General features: G+C 48.3%; 1 protein-coding gene across 5 annotated transcripts in view; it reads left to right on the top strand.

Moving 5' to 3' along the window:
• The first annotated feature begins 1,442 nt into the window (after window positions 1-1,442).
• Window positions 1,443-19,879, top strand: part of Slc7a7 (solute carrier family 7 member 7) — a 50,679-nt gene continuing 32,242 nt past the window's right edge. Inside the window, exons 1-2 of one of the 5 annotated variants that reach the window (XM_075948964.1) lie at window positions 1,443-1,463; window positions 8,142-8,684. In XM_075948964.1, the coding sequence (XP_075805079.1) occupies window positions 8,186-8,684 (499 nt within the window). In that variant the 5' untranslated portion in view covers window positions 1,443-1,463; window positions 8,142-8,185. Of the gene's footprint in view, window positions 1,464-3,818; window positions 3,970-7,064; window positions 7,206-7,842; window positions 8,069-8,141; window positions 8,685-19,879 lie in introns of those variants that run through there. The other 4 variants (XM_075948965.1, XM_075948963.1, XM_075948961.1 and 1 more) reach the window with 4 other exon arrangements.

Raw genomic sequence — 19,879 nt, 5'->3', positions numbered from 1 at the left:
GTGGCTCCACCTCCTGAGTGCAGGAATTACAAGCGTTTGCCACCTCGCCAGGTTGAGGTTCCCAATCTGTCTGGGCCTGGGTCTGATGAAGGTGCACTGGGAAGTTCAGTCTTCGTTCTACCCTTGCTGCCTCTACTTTTGGTTAAGTGCTGCCTCCTGGCGACTACTCAGGACACCTTCGGGGCAACCTGGCCATTTTAATTTGGGACCTTGAAGATGATGCAACAGTTCCCCGAGGGGGCGGAGAGTCTGAACAAGAAGGCTGGCAGAGAAGTCCGGGAGACCCCGCCCCTGGCTGCGGGCTGGCACCGGCCCTGTCTCCGGCTCTCCCAGGGGCTTCCCGGCCTGGTCTGCTTCTTGGTTGGAGGCAGAGCCGTCCGGGGTTGGGGCTTTTGGTTAGACCGCGGTCTGGCTGCTTGCTCTGGCTGGATTGGGAGGGAGGGAAGAGGAAGCTGAGTATGCCTGGGCAGAGGACACGTCTCTAAGGGTATCCGCGGTCATTTCCCGGGGACCAATCTTGCAGGCGCCGGGTCGGACTAAGGCGGCGGGTGTGTGTGTGTGTTGAGGTTCCCAGACCTTTGCTGCCTTCTCTTTTATTCACCACAGTTCCTTCTTCTAGAGTATTTTAGATACAAGGGAAGGGAATAGAAGGGACGCCTGGTAGGGTGGAGTGGAGTCCTGGTCGGCACCTGCTCATTTGAGGGCATTGAGGGCATTGTGGCTAGGTCAGGTATTGAGCGGCCCAGATTTTAGGGCCACAGACGAAGAGAAGAGGAAGAGCCAACTAAAGGGAGGTGCCTGTGAGGCCCCAGTGAAATGAGAGTGACTGGAGAGAGAGCGTGGGAGAAAGAGGCAAAGGTGAGGCAGGTGGTAGAGGGGGATGGGCGCATCTACCTGGGGTCCCAGGAAAGAACGTTAGGTGTGGGCCTTTTAGTTTTTCCATTAACTAAACAAAAGCCAATTTCGTTTCTGGTGTGCATGTATGTTGAGTGTGGTGTATGAACACGTGTGTGGGGGTGCTTGTGCTGGAGTCAGAAGATGCAGAGTATGCACACTTGATCACTACTGGTTCCCTTGAGACAAGGTCTTTCACCCCATTTGGAGCCTGACTGGCAACCAGCAAGACTCAGCAATCCTCCTGTCTCTACCCAAAGTAGCTTTTTTGCCTGGCATTGGGATTAGAACTCAGGTCCTGCCTGCTTGGGCAGCCATCGATCTTAGCTACTTAGCCATCGCACCCAGCCAGTCCTCCGCCAGTCCTCCCCCCCCCTTTTTTTTTTGGAGACTGGACCTTTGCAGTCTAGCCTAGCCTCAGATTCGTTAAGTATTGAGGCTGACCTTGAACTCCAGATCCTCCTCCCTGCCTCCACTTTCCAAATGCTGGGTTTAGGCTACCATGACTAGCCCTAAAACTCTCGTACACCCACTGACTGCAAGAGATGGAACCCAGGATCTTGTGCTAGGTAAGTGCTCAGCCACCAAGCTCTCTAAGAGTAAATTTCAAACTCTTTTAGGCCTGTAAAAATGAAAACCACACCCCTCCCCTTAAGGCCATTAAGATGGAAAAGATTAAGTGTCAGTGAACTGTCCTGACACTAAGTGACCTGCCCACCCAGGAGCCCAGCCAGCTGAGAAATCAGCATTGTTCACCATTGGACTTATTTACCCAGCAAATGTCTGTTGGTGGTTTGTGTGAGCCTCTCTCCCCCGCAGGGTACAATGGTGGACTGAGTTCTTCTGATGCTAATCTCCTATTGACTGAGCAATAAGCGATGACCAACAAATAATACCAGGAATGAAAAATGTCGTAGAAAAGAATGTTCCTAGCAGGAAGAATAGTCAGACTGACGCTGCCAAAGCTCTTTGGTGGGAGTGAGGTTGTTGTGTGGTCCCAGGAGAGAGGCCAGACTTCTGTGATAGAAAGCAGGGGGACAACTCTGTCTCTCATCTTATGACGGCCACCCCCCCTCCCAATAACCTGAACCTGTCCCCAGACTAAGACTAAAGGGCCAGTCAGGCAAGGAGCAGCCTGGATCTAAAAGGACATTATATTTTCCTTGGAATAATTCTGATTTGGTGCCAGTGAATTCTGATTTCTGCTTTTTGGTGCCGTGTGATTTGGCTCCTATCTCGTGATGCAGCCAGGATTATTTTTGACATTTGTTTTATTCCTTGTGTGTGTGTGTGTGTGTGTACGGACTGTGCATAGTACCGCACAAGAACGCGAGTGCCTGCAGAGGCCAGAGAGAGTGTCAAATGTCCTGGAGATGCAGGCAATCAGGAGCTGCCTGACGTGTGAGGTGGCTCTGGAATAGCAGCACGTGCTCTTAACAGTGTCTTCTCTAGTCCCCAGTCAGAACTCTCGAGTCCTCACCCGGACCGTATCAGGAGTAATTCGCAGGACGCAGGTGCAAGTTTCAGGGTGAGGACTGGAGACCAGCGGGCTGATGGCTGCCTAAAGTCAGCTGTCACACCTGGGACTGTGCAGCTTCTGGTGCTGTGAAGCGGCTCTCTCCTGCAGGGAGATTTATACCTTCTACGTTTTCAGTGGCTTACTACGCCTACCAAAAGATGCAAATGACATCGCTAACATAAAAAGGCTCATGTAGTTTTTAAACATTTTTATTTGTTTGTTTGTTTAAGACAGGATTTCTCTGTGTAACTTTGGAGCCTGTCCTGGAACTTGCTCTGTAGTCCAGGCTGGACTTGAACTCACAGATATTCACTTGTCTCTGCCTCCCAGAGTGCTGGGATTAATGGCGTGTGTCAGCAACACCCGGCTAAACATTTTTCTTTTTTGCTAGTGTTATGTACCTGTGTGTGAGTGTACAGGTGTACGCGTGCCACAGAGCAAATATGCGAGAAGACAGTTTTTTTTTTCGAGACAGGGTTTCTCTGTAGCTTTTGGTTCCTGTCCTGGAACTAGCTCTTGTAGACCAGGCTGGCCTCGAACTCACAGAGATTCGCCCGCCTCTGCCTTCCGAGTGCTGGGATTAAAGGCGTGCGCCACCACCGCCCGGCTTCTCTGTCTTTTTTTTAAGACAAGTTCTGTGTAACCTTGTCTGTCCTGGAACTCATGTAGGCTAGTCTGGGTTCGAACTCACCCAGCCAGAGGCCAGCGCTTTCAGGCCTCACATTCCCTTTCTCCCCCAGCTTCCAGGGCTAGGAGCAGCTTGTCAGGTTTCAAAGGCAAGCACTTCTACCTGTAGAAACATCTCCCCACTCCTATTTTTTTATTCCAAGATCACATTTCTCCCATTTCTGAAAAGTCATCATTCAGCAGATATTTCAATAACAGTGGCTTGAACGGCTGCCAACTTAGGAATGTGCCCAGGGTGGCACAAAACTAGTTGTTTTTTACCTAGCAGCTCAGACTCACTGTTAACAACTCCTCAGCCAATTAGGGATCTGAGCTGCCAGTGGGCTGGTTGACATCTGGGGACAGGCTTGGCTGTGCCCACAGGTGGCCTTCATTGCTATGCCTTGGCTTCCTTGGTTTGTTTGAGAGGCTAACAGGGCACTGGCTCTTGAGGTAGGACTGAAGAATTTCACTAGCCTGTCGCTGGAAACAGAATGAAGGAGAGGCAGGGAGGGGCTCAGGAGGGCACTTTACATTGCTGGGTGCACTAAAGTTCTTAACAAGCTAGGGCAACGAGGAAGACCGGGGGCTGCTGTGGGGAGGAGGAGCCTAACAGAGGAGAGGATGCCTAGGTGCCAGCAGGCTCGAGGTTCTCTGGGTCTGACCAGGCAGCCTCAGCTCCAGCCCGTCCTCTGGCCCCTCCCCACTGCCGGCCAGAGTCGCACATGTGTTTTCCTGTTTTCCATTTCGGTCCGTCACCCTCTGCTCTTTCTGCTTCTCAGAGTCAGCAGCTGCTGAAGTCACACCCCTGATTCTCTTAACGGCACCCCCTCACCCTAGTGTGCTGATAGCCCCCTCCTCCCTGCACTTGCTCAAAGGTCTCCAGACAGGTAAGAGGCGGGGAAGCAGGGAAAGAGAATGTGTGGGAAGCCCAGGAGGAGGATGGAGTACCTGAACATTGCCCAAGGAGAGACTTATTTCTTGGCCCCTAGCCCTGGCCCTGTCTAGGTAGAGCCTTCTGCCGGGAGACTTCAGCTTTTGGTTAATGGGAAGTCCTGGGCAGAACAGTAAACAGTTTCTTTATTTAATTCATTTTTTTTTTTAAAGGGACGGTCTTAGTTAAGTGGGATATAGAAAAACAAATGGAGGAGCTGGAGAGGGAGGGGCTGAGCGGCTATTGTGGAGGGATGAGGACTCTAACCAGCACCAGCCTGTATCTGTTTTGTTTCTGTTAAGGGAGGCACAGGGACGAACCCGTTGGGTAGCAGAAAGCAAGCCCTGGGGTCTCAGGCAGAAAGTGTATTCTTACCATAGCTCATAAAGCGTGGTGGTTGAGGAGTCAAGACTCTGAACTGCGGGCAGGTTCCTGGAGGAGAGGAAGAGTATTCTAGTGTTGCTGTTGGAGCCTAGAGCGTGGTCATTCAACACTGGCCGGCTGCTCTGGGAGGCACTTCATGCCCGGTATCCACTTGCGAATGAAAACTTCTCTAGGCTATAGAATGAGCGTATTTTTTTTTTCCTGATAGCTATGATGTCCTCAGAGATGAGCACACCAAAGGACAGGGAAAATGACAACCTGTTTTGGCTGAGCTCCTACAAGGAGAGCCTCGGGGAATGCTGCTTTACCGGGCTGCCCTAATGGGGCAAGCATTACTCTGAGAGCCAGGGTCTCAGGGAAGAAAGTGAGCTGCCAGCCCTGGTGACTTCTTGTCTTTGGTGTTAGGCAGTGGTTGAGAAAAGCGGGGAGGTTTCCATGAATGGCAGCCTCTTGTGCCTGCCTGTCTGGCAGGCTGGGAAGATGAACCTATTTGTAGTACTTCCTGGTGAGACCACTAGGGCATGCTGTTTGCTGGGGTGCGGGTTCTGTCCTGGGCTGACCTGGCTCAGCTCCTTGAGGATTTCACTTTTATGCCAGCCATGAACTCAGGCTCGCCCCCCCCCCCCCATACACTTCCTTTCCTCCTTTCTTCTTTTCTGAATTCATTATTATTATTATCATTATTATTGATTACTATTATTATTATCATTATCATAGACTTGGGTTTATACTCCATTGTTGCCCGTGTATTTGATCCTAAAAGGCTGTGTGTTTCTGTGTTTTTAGTAGTGGGCACCCTAGATGTCACATCACTCCCCAAATGATCAAGACAGGAGCAGCCCGAAGGCAATGGCATGCTTTCTTTCCCCCACACTGCTGCCTAAGACTGTAGGGGCTTTCTTTTCAGTCTGATCGCAGACTTCTCTAGGTAACTCATTAGGGGGCCCCCTGGAGTGGTTTCCTGTAACCAGGGACCAGCAGGGCCCACAGCTGGAAGTTGAGAAGATAACATAGCTCTGTGATCTTTGCTGCCTCCCCTCTGCTTTGGCACCCCACAGAGTGTATGGTCCCTGCCTTATGGGGGTGCATACAGTTCAGTGAGATGATGCCCTGAAACACGCAGCAGCATGTCTGATCTGGGCAAGAACTCAAGCAATGCTAGCACTGTTTTTCTGGAAAGCATAAAAAGCATTGAGGGATGCTGGGAGAAAAGGAGTGTCTTCTGGGTGAATTTCAGACATATGCGGGGCTGTCTTGTGAGAAACATGAGCTTTAAATATTTTTAAATTTTATTTTTTCATATATGGGTATTTTGATTGCATATGTCTGGGTACCATGAGTGCACAGTGCTCACGGAGCCAGAAGAAGGCATCAGAGCTGGAACTGAGTTGCGAGCCACCATATGGGTGCTGGGAATTGAAGACTGGTCTTCTCAAGAAGGGCCAGTGTTCTTAGCTGCTGAGCCATCTCTCCATCCTCCAGCATGGTCTGTGGAAGGCCTACACTCAGCATTCCCTCTTGGTTTATCTAAAAGTTTTAACAGGCCGGAATGGGAAGGTGAGCCGTAGAGATAATTAACCTTCAGGATATTTTTGTAGAATAATCAAAAAAGGGGTAGGAGGATAGAAGAAGGGACAGACAATTCGGTGTCTAAAAAGACTCAATACCGTATTTAAAGTAGATTCTAAAGACAGAATAAACTGTGGTCTTCAAAATGCGGAACCTGTTCTGTTGATCCTGGGCCTGCCTAGCATAGCTCATGAAACCTTATTTGCACACTTGTGTGTGTGGGTAGGTTAGCACTCTACCACTGAGTGACACTCCAGCCCTCCGTAGATATCTATATACACTCATTGATTCCTTTATTGTTTGTTATTATTATTGAGACAGGGTTTCCCTGCACAGCCTTGATTGTCCTGAAACTCACTCTGTAGACCAGGCTTCCTTTGAACTCAGAGATTTGCCTCCCAAGTGTTGGGATTAAAGGCATGCACCATCACCGCCTCTCATAGAAATTTTTGGATGTTCCAGAGGTTTCCCTAAGGACGAAAGAGCTCACTGGTGGGATGGAGTTGTACCCAGAAGTTTGATCTCATTTCTGAATCTTATTTCTTTGGAAATAACTTGAGGCGCAAGCTGTCATCCAGGGGAATGGCTTGAGCTTAGAGGTTGTTGCCCTTCTCCCCTCATGGGGAAGTGTACAGAACTCTCTCTTAGGACGCCCACACAGGGCGTCTGAGCCGCTCTCACACTTCCTGTAATCTCGGCATATGAACAATGGGTAGCATTCTATAGCCCTTCCTGCCTTTTTTGTTTGGGGTGAGAGAGAAGTGAGGTTTGGGTGGGACGTGGCGGACCTGGAGGTCTGTGCTACTGCTCTCCCCGTGCTGACTTGCTGGACACTCCAGGATTGCAGAGAACACACCCAGTTGGCTGTCCCTTCCCTCTGGGCCTCCTGTCCTGGGGCAGAGCTGACAAAGGAGACTCCTGAGCGAGCACCTTCTTATCACAGAAAGTGCTGAGCCAAGAGCTCCAAGCTGCCCCTTTTGCAGATGTGAAAGGGCCTGTGAACCTTGGACCCAGATGGTTGCTTAACACTCCTCTCCCTTTCCCTCACCCCTTCCTTTTCTAGCTCCCTCACCTCCTCCTCCCTTCTTGACCTGACTTAAATCCCGGAGGCATTTGTCTAGGCTTCCCTTTGACTGCAGGAGGAAGGAGCAGGCCAGACCACTGTTCTTGGAGGGTACACGCCTCTTTGTCTGCTGCTGACCATTGCTGTGGGAACCCACTTCTATCCAGAGCCAGGGAGTGAGTGTGCCCCACCCTGTCCGCTTGCTAACCCCTTTCTGCTGTTCTGCATGTCCCGTCACTTCCTCAAGCTCCAGCGCCTCTTGCTCTAGTGTTTCCCCATTTGTCTGACTAAGCTTTCCTAGTTTGTGCAGCTGTCTCTAGCTCTGTGTTTCCAGGCATCTGCTGCCCGGCCTTAGCTCTTTTCCTTGGTTTTGGCTGGTATGTCTCCAGCAGTTTTGTGGTGGGTGGGCGGCCACCACCCACTGCCTCCAGTCACCTCTGGGTCCTGCTGTGTATTTGGGCCACTCTTCTGAAAGGTCGTTCCTACTTTTTGGCTGGTGTGGATGTGAGCAATTCGGTGGCAGGAACCTGGGATGGTAGAGGCTGGGACAGGTATCTGGGAAAGGAAAAGCAACATAAAGAGAATTGCCCGTCTTTTTTCTGGATGGATGGGGCTGCTTGGGCTTTGCCAACATCGAAGATGCCAGCTGACCATTTGCTAATGGATGTTCCCAAGTAGGGAGGTGACTGTGCGTCCCTTTGAAGGAGTCAGGGGAGCTAGCAGCCTATCAGCAAAAAGAGGATCCAGCAAATTAGTCTCTTGCAGGGCTGGTTCCTCATGCAGGCGTCTAGCTCAGCAGAGTGACATTTGAAACTGAAATCGGAGGGAAGACAGACTTCTTTGGGGGTGGTGGGAGTGGGGAGGCAGAGAAAGGTTCAAACCACTGTGGTTATACGGAGAGCTACTCAACTGCCTCCTGCCTGGCCCTTGTCACAAGGGACTGAGAGACCGGGATGCTTTTCTTCTGGGGGAAAAGTCCAGTTGGGGTCATTTTTACAAGGCTTGAGGGAAGTCGGAAGTGAGAAAGGTCTCTGAATTGGTGGGTGCTGACCCTGCGGCGTGGGAGGGAGAGATGCTGTGCGGTTGCCAACCCTGCCTTCTTTCTTCCTTAGAGGGCAATGCAAGCAAGCTGGTGAAGGCCTTCCTCCTCTCCACCATGGTCGACACTACCAAGTATGAAGCGGCTGCCCAGCACGAGGCAGATTCCCCTGCTCTGGAAGATGGGGCCAGCCCAGTGGCCGAGCAGGTAAAACTGAAGAAGGAGATCTCACTACTTAACGGCGTGTCCCTGATAGTGGGGAACATGATTGGCTCCGGCATCTTCGTCTCCCCCAAGGGTGTACTCATGTACAGTGCCTCTTTTGGCCTCTCGTTGGTCATCTGGGCCGTTGGGGGCATTTTCTCCGTCTTTGGGGCCCTTTGTTATGCCGAACTGGGTACCACCATTAAGAAATCTGGGGCCAGTTACGCTTATATCCTGGAGGCCTTCGGAGGATTTCTTGCCTTCATCCGCCTCTGGACTTCTCTGCTCATCATTGAACCCACCAGCCAGGCCGTCATTGCCATCACCTTTGCCAACTACATGGTGCAGCCCCTCTTCCCGAGCTGTGCTGCTCCCTATGCTGCTGCCCGCCTGCTGGCTGCTGCCTGTATCTGTAAGTAGGAATGGGGCAGGGAAGGGGATGTGTGAGCCCAATCAAGAAGAAGGAGTTGGGGCATGAATGCCCATGACAATTATTTTAATTGTAAAAATTAATGTATACTGTGGGGGTCTAGCTAAATAAGCCCTCGAAGGGAGGCTCTGAATTCAACAACCAGTACTACCCCTAAAAAGTTTTGTGTGAAAATTCAGTTCATCTTAGTTTAAGGGTTGGTGAGGTAGCCCAGTCAATACAGAGCTTGCCTCGTGTGCGTGCGGCTGTGGTTTTGATCCCCAGCTCTGTGTAAACTGTGTGTGGCGGAACCAGAAACCCCACCACCTGGGAGACAGAGGCCTCTCGAGAGTCAGGAGTTCAAGGTCATTTCTTAGCGAGTTTGAGGCCAGCCTTGCAGACAAGACACCCTGTCTCAAAAAGCAAACAAACTGGTTTTTTTTATGATGGAGCATACCTTTAATTCCAGAAGGCAGCGAGATAGCGTTCTAAGGCCATCTCGGCCTACACAGTGAAACCCTATCTTAAACAAACAAGCAAAAAGTTTAATATAGTATTAAAAAGTAAAGGAAGAGCTGGGTGGTGGTGCATGCCCTTAATCCCAGCACTTGGAAAGCAGAGGCAGGCCGACCTCGTTGAATTCCAGGTCAATCTGGTCTACCGAGCTAGTTCCGGACAGTCAGTCAAAGTTACACAAAGAAATCCTGTCTCAGAAACAAAACAAACCTCCTCAACAAAACAAAACAACCTCCTCAACACCCCCACCCCAAAACCCAACCAACTAACCAAGCAAGCAAGCAAGCAAGCAAGCAAACAAACAAACAAAAAACAAAAAAGAAGAAAGCAGCCCACCTCTCCTTTCCCTAATTCTGATTGCTTGTCGCAATTGTTTTTATGTGCTCCTGCTTGTTCCCCTTCAAGAACAGTTTTTTTTTTTAAATGAAGTGGGACAATACAACTGTACCTGTAATTCTTAGCCTTTATCAGATTACCTAGATGCCAGTCCTGTTCCTGGCCTTGTACGCTAGTTCCAGTTTCTCGGATTTGTAGGTGGTCATGGGTAATGGTGTACTGCAATAGTTACCCACTGAGTTTATGCACTTTTCCTTCCTCTCCTCCTACTCCTCTTTTCTGAGACAGGACGTTGCTGTGCAGCCCACATTGACCTTGAACTCACGTCACTCAGTCTGACCTGGAACTTAGGATCTTCACGGGTTGTAGGCCTGGGCCACTGTGCCTGCTTACGTGTGTATTGGTACATAGTAACTGTATGTATTATGGGATGCAGCGTGGCATCTTATGTCTTTGGCTATGAGCCTAGCCTTTAAGGGCTGAGGCATCTCCCCAGCCCCAGTTGTGACTTGTAGCCTGTGTGCACAGCATGGACGATCAGCCGGGTAGCTGGCGTTTCTGCATCTCGTCCTGTGTCATCACGCTCAGATGTCCTGAAACATTCAGCAAACTGTTGTCAGCCGTCATCTGACTGCTGTAGGACCTTAGAAGTTATTCTCTTCTCCAGTTCACCCTGTGCTGTCAGTCTTCCAACCCCTACGTCCTGGGAATCCTTCTCTTCGTCTTATTTTTTTTCACCAATGTTCTATTCTCCTTTTTATTTTCTATTTTTTAAAGTTAAGACAGGGTCTCACGGTGTGGCCTTTTCTGGCTTGGAACTTGTTGTGTAGACTAGACTGGCTCCAAACTTGTGTCTGTCTCCCAAGTTTCACTTATGTTCCAGATTGCTCTAGCTATTAAGCCTCCCTGCTGCCCAAGAATTTTGTGATTTAAAAACAAAAGCTGTGTGCACAAGCAGAGCCCAGAGGGAGATGTCAGGTGTTCTGAGCTCTTCCCGTCTACTGTACTCCACTGAGATGCACCGAGACAGGGTGACTTTCTGAACCTGGATTGAAGCTGGTGACCAGCAAGTCCCGTGAGGCTTCTGTGTCTGCCACCGACAGTGTGCCCATGCCCAGATTTGTATGTGGGTTCTGAAGGTTTGAACTCAGGTCTTTATTTCTCTACTGGTTGCAATTGTTTTTCTCCTTCTGTGAGGAACGTCATTGTGCACTCTGCACTGACGCTGTAGGTTGTTTGGGTAATACAGACATTTTAGCGCCGTTCTTCAATCCGTGAACATCTTTCTTTTTAAACAAGGCCCCTTAATGTAGCCCTATCTATGTGGGAACTCTTTGTAGACCAGGCTGGCCTCACACTCACAGAGATCAACTTGCATTTGTGCTAGGATCAAAGGACCAAGACCCCACCATGCCTGGCTCCTTTGTGTATGGTGTGTGTGTATTCTCTTTAGCTGTAAGTGTTGTTTTGTGACTTGTAGAAATCATGAATTTCATTGTTTACATTTGTTTCAAGGACCTTATTTGTGGCCGCTGTTGTGAACGGGAGTGGATCTTGATTTGTCTTCCAGCAATTTCAGTATTGGTGTATAAAAGAGCTAATTATTTTTAAAATGCTGGTTTTATAGTTTGCAACCTTACCGAACTTGTCAGTTCCAACAGTTTTTGGCTGGAGTCCTGAGTTTTTCTATGTATGGCTTAGTGTCATGTGCAAACAGGCACAGCTTGACTTCCTCTACCCTGTTTCAGTGCTCCTCACTTCTTCACTTGCCTAACTTCTGTGACCTTACTTCTCACTCCGCACTCTGCGAGAGCCCGCAGGCATGGTGGTGCACGCTTGTAATCCCAGTCCTTGGCAGCGGTGGTGTGCAAGATCAGGAGTTCAAAGTCGTCTATGTTTTTGAGATGAGGTCTGACTACGTAGTTGAGCCTGGCCTCAGTTTGCTTTGTGCCCTAGCCTGCAAGCATTGTAATACGTGTATCTATTGTGTGTGTGTGTGGTGTGTGTGTGGTGTTTGTGTGGTGCGTATGTGTGTGGTGTGTGTGTGTGTGTGGTGTTTGTGTGGTGTGTATGTGTGTGTGTGTGGTGTGTGTGTGTGGTGTTTGTGTGGTGTGTATGTGTGTGTGTGTGTGGTGTGTGTGTGTGGTGTTTGTGTGTTCACCTTCACATGTGATGTGGGTGTGTCTGTGCCATAGTTTGTGAGTGGGGTTAGAGGACAAATCAGGAGTTGGTCTTCGCCATCTGCTTGAGGAAAAACGTGTCTTTAAAAGTATGACTTTTCTGGTAATTCCATACATTTATATAACACATTTGGGTCATTTTCGCTTTCTGCCGCCCTCTCTCCTCCCCGCCCACTCTTATGAACATCGTCTTTTTCTCAGCAAGTCTCCTTCCCACTTCACATCCTTTTTGTTTGTTTATTTGTGACCTGCCAAGTTTAACAAGGATTGCTTGCACTTGGGGAGTTATTTACTGTGCTTGGGCGAGACCACTGAAGAAAGTAATGAGCTCCTCCTACTCCTCCAGCAACTTTAGCACCCAGTGGGACCCGAGCCGGCCCTAGTCCTGATGCCGTGTGGACTGACTCACCTTGAGCAGCTCCTGCTGGAGTTCATGAGTGCAGTGACGTTACACAGCCCCCACACCCACCCTCCAGATCGTCCATTTCCCCCACCCTCTCTCCTGAGACGTTCCTTCAGCTTTGGCGCAGGTGACATAGATGTTCCATTTGGGGCTGAGCACTCAGAGCCACTTGTCCTATGGACATTGACCAGCTGGGAGTCTGCTTTAATCATTGTCCAGAGCAAAAGAAGCTTCTCTGACCAAGGTTGAGGGCGGCACTAATCTACGCGTATGCATATTAACATTTAGAAGGCAGTTGGCTACCATGTCTGTTTAGCAACCCAGCAGTAGCGGGTTTTCCCTAAGGCCTACGATCTCCTGTACCATAGGCTTTAGACAAGGGTTACAGTACCAGGCGCGAATTCCCTCCCTCCCGGAAAGCCTTCGGGCCTCAAATCCAATCACACAGTGGTCGGTTAAGCACACAACAGTCACATCCCCTGTTGTGCCAGAGGGGCAGCTTGCCTGGTAGGTGGGCTTTGTAGCAGGCGCGGTTCTCAGCTGGGTGAGATCACTGAGAACTTTTTCTTCTCCAGCAGTGGATATGGCACCTTCGGGTGCTATGAAAACTACCTAGCTGGGGGAGGAAACTTGCAACTCTGTTCCAGCCCGGTGTCTCTCACTATGCAGCCCTAGCTGGCCTAAATAACATGTTCCCCTCCCCCACTGCCCCCCCCCGTGTGTGTACACGTGTGTGTGCTCCCCCCCCCCCCCCCGTGTGCGTGAGTCGGGGGAGTGTTGGAGCTCAGGGATAAACCTTGGGTTTCATTCTTCAGGAGCTATTCGCCTTTCTGGTTTTTTTAGCCTTATTTAATTTTATTTTGCGTGAATGACTGTCCTGTTCGCATATGCATATGTGTTCCATGAGCATTGCCTGGTGCCGGAGGAGGCCAGAAGAAGGTGTCAGATTCCCTGCAACTGGAGTGACCGGTAGTTGTGAGCCACGTGGATGCTGGGAATGGAACCTGGGCCCTCTGAAACAGCAGCCAGTCTTAACCCCTGAGCCATCTCTCCTGCCCTTGTTTTATGAGATGGAAGCTTACCAGTTAGGTTAGGCTGGCTGGCCAGGGGCTCCAGGTGCTATTTTCTCTCAGCTTTTCAGTGCAGGGACTACAAGTGTTTACCACCACAACCTCCTTTGCTTTTTTGTTCTTTTGGATGTTTTTATTTTTATGCGTATGAGTGTTTTGCTTGCATGTATATAAGTGCACCTGTGTGTTGTGCCCAATGAGGCCAGAAGGCAGAGTCAGATCCCCTGAAACCGGAGTTTAGGTGGTTGTAAACCACCTTGTGGGTGCTGGGACTGAGTCTGGGTCTTCTCTGAGAGCAGCAAGTGCTCTCACAAATTGCTGAGCCATCTCTCCAGCCCCACGCCAGGTTTTTTCTTAGTGTAGGTGCTAGATATCAAATTTTACTAACAGAGCTATTTCCCACTCTGTGCTCTGCTCCTGAGCTATATTATCATCTCCTCATCACCGACTCGGAGGATTTTTTTCTTTTGCATTGACCATTTTTCCCCATGATACTGATTGAGCTCCCCTCCCTGCTTCTCCCCTCCCCCTTCAGCCCTCTCCCAAGGTCCCCATGCTCCCAGTTAACTCAGGAGATCTTGTCTTTTTATACTTTCTACTTCCCATGTAGATTAGATCTATGTAAGTCTCTCTTAGTGTTCATATTGTTGTCTAAATTCTCTGGGATTGTGGTTTGTAGGCTAGCTTTCTTTGCTTTATGTTTCAAAACCACCTATGAGTGAGTACATGTGATAATTGCCTTTCTGGGTCTGGGTTACCTCACTAAAAATAATGTTTTCTAGTTCCATCCATTTTCCTGCAAAATTCAAGCTGTCATTATTTTTTCTGCTGTGTAGTACTCCTTGTGTAAATGTACCACATTTTTCTTATCTATTCTTTGATCGAGGGGCATTTAGGTTGTTTCCAGGTTCTGGCTATGACAAACAATGCTGCTATGAACATAGTTGAGCACATGTCCTTGTGGCACGATTGAGCATCCTTTGGATATATACCCAAAAGTGGTATTACTGGGTCTTGAGGAATTAGGTTGTTTCCTAATTGTCTGAGAAATCGCCACACTGACATCCAAAGGGGTTGTACCAGCTTGCATTCCCACCAGCAATGCAGAAATGTTCCTTTTTCCCCACATCCTCTCCAGCATAAGTTGTCATCAGTGTTTTTGATCTTGGCCATTCTTACAGGTATAAGATGGAATCTCGACTCTGAGGATTTTTATTATAAAATAATGTTGGTTTCTGCATTGATTGGATGGTTAATATACTTTTAATCTTCACTTTATTAATGTGATTGATATATCAGATGTACTGATTTGCATAGCTTTTAAAATATTTTACATTTGTTTACTTTGTATGTGTGCATGTATATATGTGTGCTGGTAAGCTTTTATCCTGAGGGTCCTGGGGATGGAACCCAGGTCGTCAGACTTAGCAGTAAGTGCCTTTACCTACTAAGTCATCTCTCCCTACCCTCGTCTATTTTGCTACTGGGAACTGGACTAGGGGCTTTGTCCATGCTGAATGAATGCTCTGCCACCAAGCTGTATCCCCAGCCTGACTGTATACTGTATATATTAAAACATTTTTGCATCCCTGTATATTCCCCTTTGATATTGTCTATAATCTTTAAAATTTTAATTTGAGACAAGGTCTCACTGTATAGTCCTTGCTGGGTTGGGACTTGGAATGTAGCTCAGGCTGGCCTTGAACTCACAGAGGTCAACCAGTCTCTGTCTCTTGAGTGCTGGAATTGAAGGTGTTTGCTACCATGTCTGACTTTTTTTATTTTTTAAAATTTTAATTTTTTTTGACATATCAAAGGCTGTGCAGTCATAAATTGGCCTTGAACTGGTGATACTTTTGCTCTTGCCTTATACTCTTGAGTACTGGGATTACAGGCATGCACCACCATGTTTGTGGGCTGAGTGAGTGGTTCAGCGCTTGAATGTTTGTTTGGGTAGCATTTGTGAGGTGCTGGATTCAGTTCTTGGTACTGCAGCCTCCTTCAAACAAATAGTAACAAAACCAGCTGGCGATGAGCTGTGCCCCAGCTCAGAGGTGGGACACTTGCTTAGTATGTTTGTGGTCTTGGGTTCTGTAGGACTTAGCAGCAAAACTGTCTACTAGTGGGCTGCCTTCCTTCTTTCTATATATAAATATATTCAAAAGTGATTCAGTGTGTGTGTGTGTGTGTGTGTATGTGTGTGTGTGTATGTGTGTGTATGTGTGTATGTGTGTGTGTATGTGTGTGTATGTGTGTGTGTGTGTGTATGTGTGTGTGTGTGTATGTAGGTCAGAGGACAACTTGTGCGAGTCTGTTCTGTCTTTCCACCATGTGGGTCACAGGGATCAAACTCAGGTCAGCAGCACCATTTTGCTGGACAGGAGTTTTTTCTTGAGAGACTTTTTATCTATGATTCAATCTTATTATCAGTTAGTTGTCTGCTTAGGTTTTGTATATCCTCACAATTCCACCTGCAGATTATATACGTTCAGAAATTTATCCGCTTCTTCTAGGTTTTCCAATTCATATTCATAATGATCCCTGATGACCTTCTGTATTTCACTTATAATGTCTTCCTTCATCTCTGATTTCACTTATTTGGGATTCTCTTTTTGTCTTATTTAGTCTAGCCCTTGCTAGATACCAGAAGCTAACAAAAAGCCCAGTGTTAGGAATGGGTTATACCTTTTAGAGTTGTTGGCCCAGTGAGTAGAGTAGACTTCCCGACATTCCAGGCTGTTGCCAATGACATTGGTCGCCTTCAGAATGCGATGGTCAGACACCAGTGCCAAAGACACGGCATGCAGTGTCAAGCTGTACTGACCTGGGAGTTTCGTCTCTGCAGGCTAGCTTTCCTAGTGCTGTGTAGCTGGACTTTTCTGTCCCGCCAGCCCACTCTCAAATAACCAAACAGACACAGAGACTTACTGTTAATTAGAAATGCTTGGCCAGTAGCTTACTTAGGCTTGTCTTCAGCTACCTCTTATAACTTAAATCAACCCATTTCTATTAATCTATGTGCTGCCCTGAGGCTTGTTTACCTCATCTACATAGTTCCCATCCTGCTCACTCTGTCTCATGGCGTCTTCCTCTGACTCTGCCCTTATTCTTCCTAACATTCTCTCTGCCCCAAAATCCTGCCTACTAGCCATCGGCCAATCAGCTTTATATTAACAATGTGAGCAACACATCTTCACAGTGTCCAGAAGGACTTTTCCACAGCAGGGCTGGAAGGTGTATGGCATACTCCTGGAGGGGAGAAATAATGGTCAATTTTACCCAGCTATGAACCTGAGAGCTACAGTAACAATCTGTCTGGCAAGTTAAGTGCATCGTACAATAGTGGCACAACTGTTACAGGAATAACCAGCTACCTTCTGATTGGATTTAAGCCTGATCTAAAGGACTAGAGCGATGGCTCAGCAGGTCAGAGTATTTGTTAATCTTCCAGTGGACCCAGGCTTGATTCCCAGAACACACATGGATGCTCAACAAACAATAGTCTTTAACTCCAATTCTAGCAGATCTGAGGCCTTCTCCTGACCTACATGGGCAGCAGACACACATGCTATATACAGACATACATCAAAGCACTCATTCACATTAAAAAAAAAAAACCTATCCCATGTCACTATTATCAGGGTTATGACCTGTGACTGGATAGGTCAATGGCCTTAGGGTGGCCCTACTATTATTATTCTGCTAGATGGATATAGCCTTGAACTGACTCCTGAAGACTTACTGCAGATTAACAAATCACATCAGCTCCTTTTCTGTTGTGTTGTCAAGACACTGTGACCAAGGCAAAATATAAATGAAAGTATTTCATTGGACTTACGATTTCAGATAATTGCCGTCCATGATGGCCGAGCAAAGGCATGGTGGCAGGAAAACCTGAGAGCTCACATCTTGATCTGAAAGCAAAGAAATAATTTTATGGCTGGGGGTCACCACAACATGAGGAACTGTATTGAAGGGTCGCAGCATCAGGAAGGTTGAGAGCCGCTGCCCTCGTCCCTTGCTTCTAGCTCCTGTTTCAGTCTGGGTGAGCCTAAGACCTTGGAGATTGCTCTGATCCCCAGCTGTGAAGTGTAGACATTCTGTCCGTTTATGCAGCAGCAGCAGCAGCAGCAGCAGCAGCAGCAGCAGCAGCAGCAGCAGCAGCGTGCAGCCCAGCGTGTGTGGGAGTTTTACACCAGTGCAGCGGTTCCTTGGGCTGACAATTAGCAAAAACCCAACTCTTATTTTCTCTTCTTTTCCGCTTTCTTCATTGCTCTTGTTCCCCAGCTTCTTCCATTCCCCTGCTTTACAACGGACAGTTTCTTGCGATTTACACACCCATGTTTGTGACTGACACTGATCTCTGCATGGGGATGTTGGTCCTGCAAGGCAAGTGTTAGGAAGGCCAGCAGACACTCTTGGGGAAGGAAGCCGTTCCCCGAGGTCTCAGATGTGACCTGTGGTTTTTCTTGTGTCGCTTTCATGTGATCTGGTAGCTCACTGACTGATGAAACCCCTTTCCATATTTGTTGGTCTCGGGCTCTCGAATGTGGTATGAAGTACCGTGGCTTGTGTAGAGAGGGTTATTCTCGTAAGTGATATTTTTAAGGTGACTGCATCACTGTAAGCACCAGGCCGCTATTATTTTTAACCACTTTTGCTGACATCTCCTTAAAACCAGTGGTGCATTTGCTTGCCTTTGTAATTTGACATTTCTTTTGATGACTCAGGGCTATTATTGCGCAGCCTCCCCCCTCTTCCCTCCCTTATTTTCAAGACAGGGTCTTGCTAAATAACAAAGGGTGATCCTAAACACATCTCAATTTTTTTTTCCTGAAACTGTGAGGTCTTCTTAGGCCCCTTGATAGGGAAGAACATTTGCTTCCTTCGTGGCTACCGACTGCTGGCTCGACTTTAGTCCTCTGGGTTTTAGTCTTTCCTGTGTGTGCCGTCTGTGACAGCTGCCTGTCATTTCTTGATTTTGGCATCATGCCCACCTACATCTGTCACTCCATCTGTCAGTCACCCCCCTCTAATTTGCTGTTTCTAATCTAGGAATAGAAATGTACTCAAACCCTTGAACACCCGCACGCACACGCGCATGCACATGGAAACATGCAAAGCAGCCACAGTTACGAAGAATCTTTGGACTTCCCCAGTGAGTAAAAGGCACGGGGTTTGCATGTGGGTTCAGGGCGTGCCTTTAAGACTACCCTGTAGAGTGAAGAGTGTGCTCCATGCGTGTTTGAGGCTGAGCTTCACGGTGTAAGGGGAAGTGACTCTACCTCCGGTACAAGGTGAGAAGGAACTGAGAGTCAGGGACTCCAGCTGCTGTGACGTCACTACTCCACACACAGAGGCAGGATGACTACTTGAGCCCATGGATTCCCGATAACATATTTCAGAGATTTGGTGAAAAACAGCTGGGCACGAGGCACCTGTCTCCCAGTTCAACATTTGGAAGGTGAAAGTGGATGTTTCATGAGTTCCAGGTCAGCCCAGACTACCTAACAAGACCCTGTCTCAAAACCAAACAAACCAAAAACCAAACCAAACCAACCAACCAAACAAGCAAAAAACCCAAAACAAACAGAGTGTGCCTTTAATCCTAGCACTCTGGAGGCTCTTGCAGGTGAACTGTGAGTTCGAGGCCAGTCTGGTCAATGAGTTCTAAGCCAACCAAGGGTACACAGTGAGTGATATTTTGTCTCTAAACAAACAAAAGCAGAACCCATCTGTAAGAAAGATTCAACAAAAGCCATACATTGAACTCAAGTGTAAGGTATTGATTTTTATTATGATTGAAGCTACTGTCAGGTATTTGTAGCCGTTGACTTTTCTTGCAGTTTGGTCCCATTCATGAGATACTACATAGGTAGCATTATGGTAAAAGTAAATGTTGCGCATCCCCAAGTGGCTGCAGTGGGCAGCGGGCCATGAGACCATGCCACAGGTCCCCGTAGTGGCTGCCAAAGTGGTGGCAGGCAGCGGGTCCCAAGAGCATGCCACAGGTCCCCAATGTGGCAGATAGTGGGCAGTGGGTCCTGAAACCATGCTGCAGGTCCTCAAAGTGGCAGTGGGCAGTGCGCCATGAGACCACACCAGAGGTCCCCGAAGTGGTAGCAGGCAGCAGGCAGAGGGTCCTGAGAGCAGCCAGTCCCAGGCAGGGAGCCACGTGGTGGGACACGAGGAGAGACAGTTGGATGGACATACCATGAGACCACACCACAGGTCTCTGAAGGCGGCTGGTCCTGGGCAGGGAGCCACGCAGCAGGCAAGAGACAGAGACATGAATAGGCACACCATGCAGAGTGAGGTTGGATATTTATTTAGTGGGTTATGGAAGGGAAAGGGGAGAAAAGGAGAGAGAGAGAGAAACAGGAGGAAGGGGAGAAGTTGGGAGAAGAGAGAGACAGAAACTGTTTCCTTGAGAGGGAGATGGAAAAGGAAGGGACTCAGGCTAGAAACTGAAGATCAGCTTGCCTTGGCAGATGGGGGGGAGGAGCGGGCATGGCAGCTGGACTTTGTTCAGCAAGAGATAGAGATTGGGAAGATGGTTCAGAAGGGCAGAGAGTAAGAATTTACTGTCATGATTCATGATTTCAGTTCTTCAGTCACTGTTACATAAGCTCATAGTACAAGTAAGTTGCTGAGGCCTTTTGTCAGAAGTTCCTGTTCCACCAACAGCTCCCA

This window comes from Microtus pennsylvanicus, chromosome 15 (genome assembly GCF_037038515.1).
Source record: "Microtus pennsylvanicus isolate mMicPen1 chromosome 15, mMicPen1.hap1, whole genome shotgun sequence".
Taxonomy (NCBI): Eukaryota; Metazoa; Chordata; class Mammalia; order Rodentia; family Cricetidae; genus Microtus; species Microtus pennsylvanicus.
The sequence above is the reverse complement of the archived record's forward strand: the minus strand, read 5'-3'. Positions and strand labels throughout refer to the sequence as shown.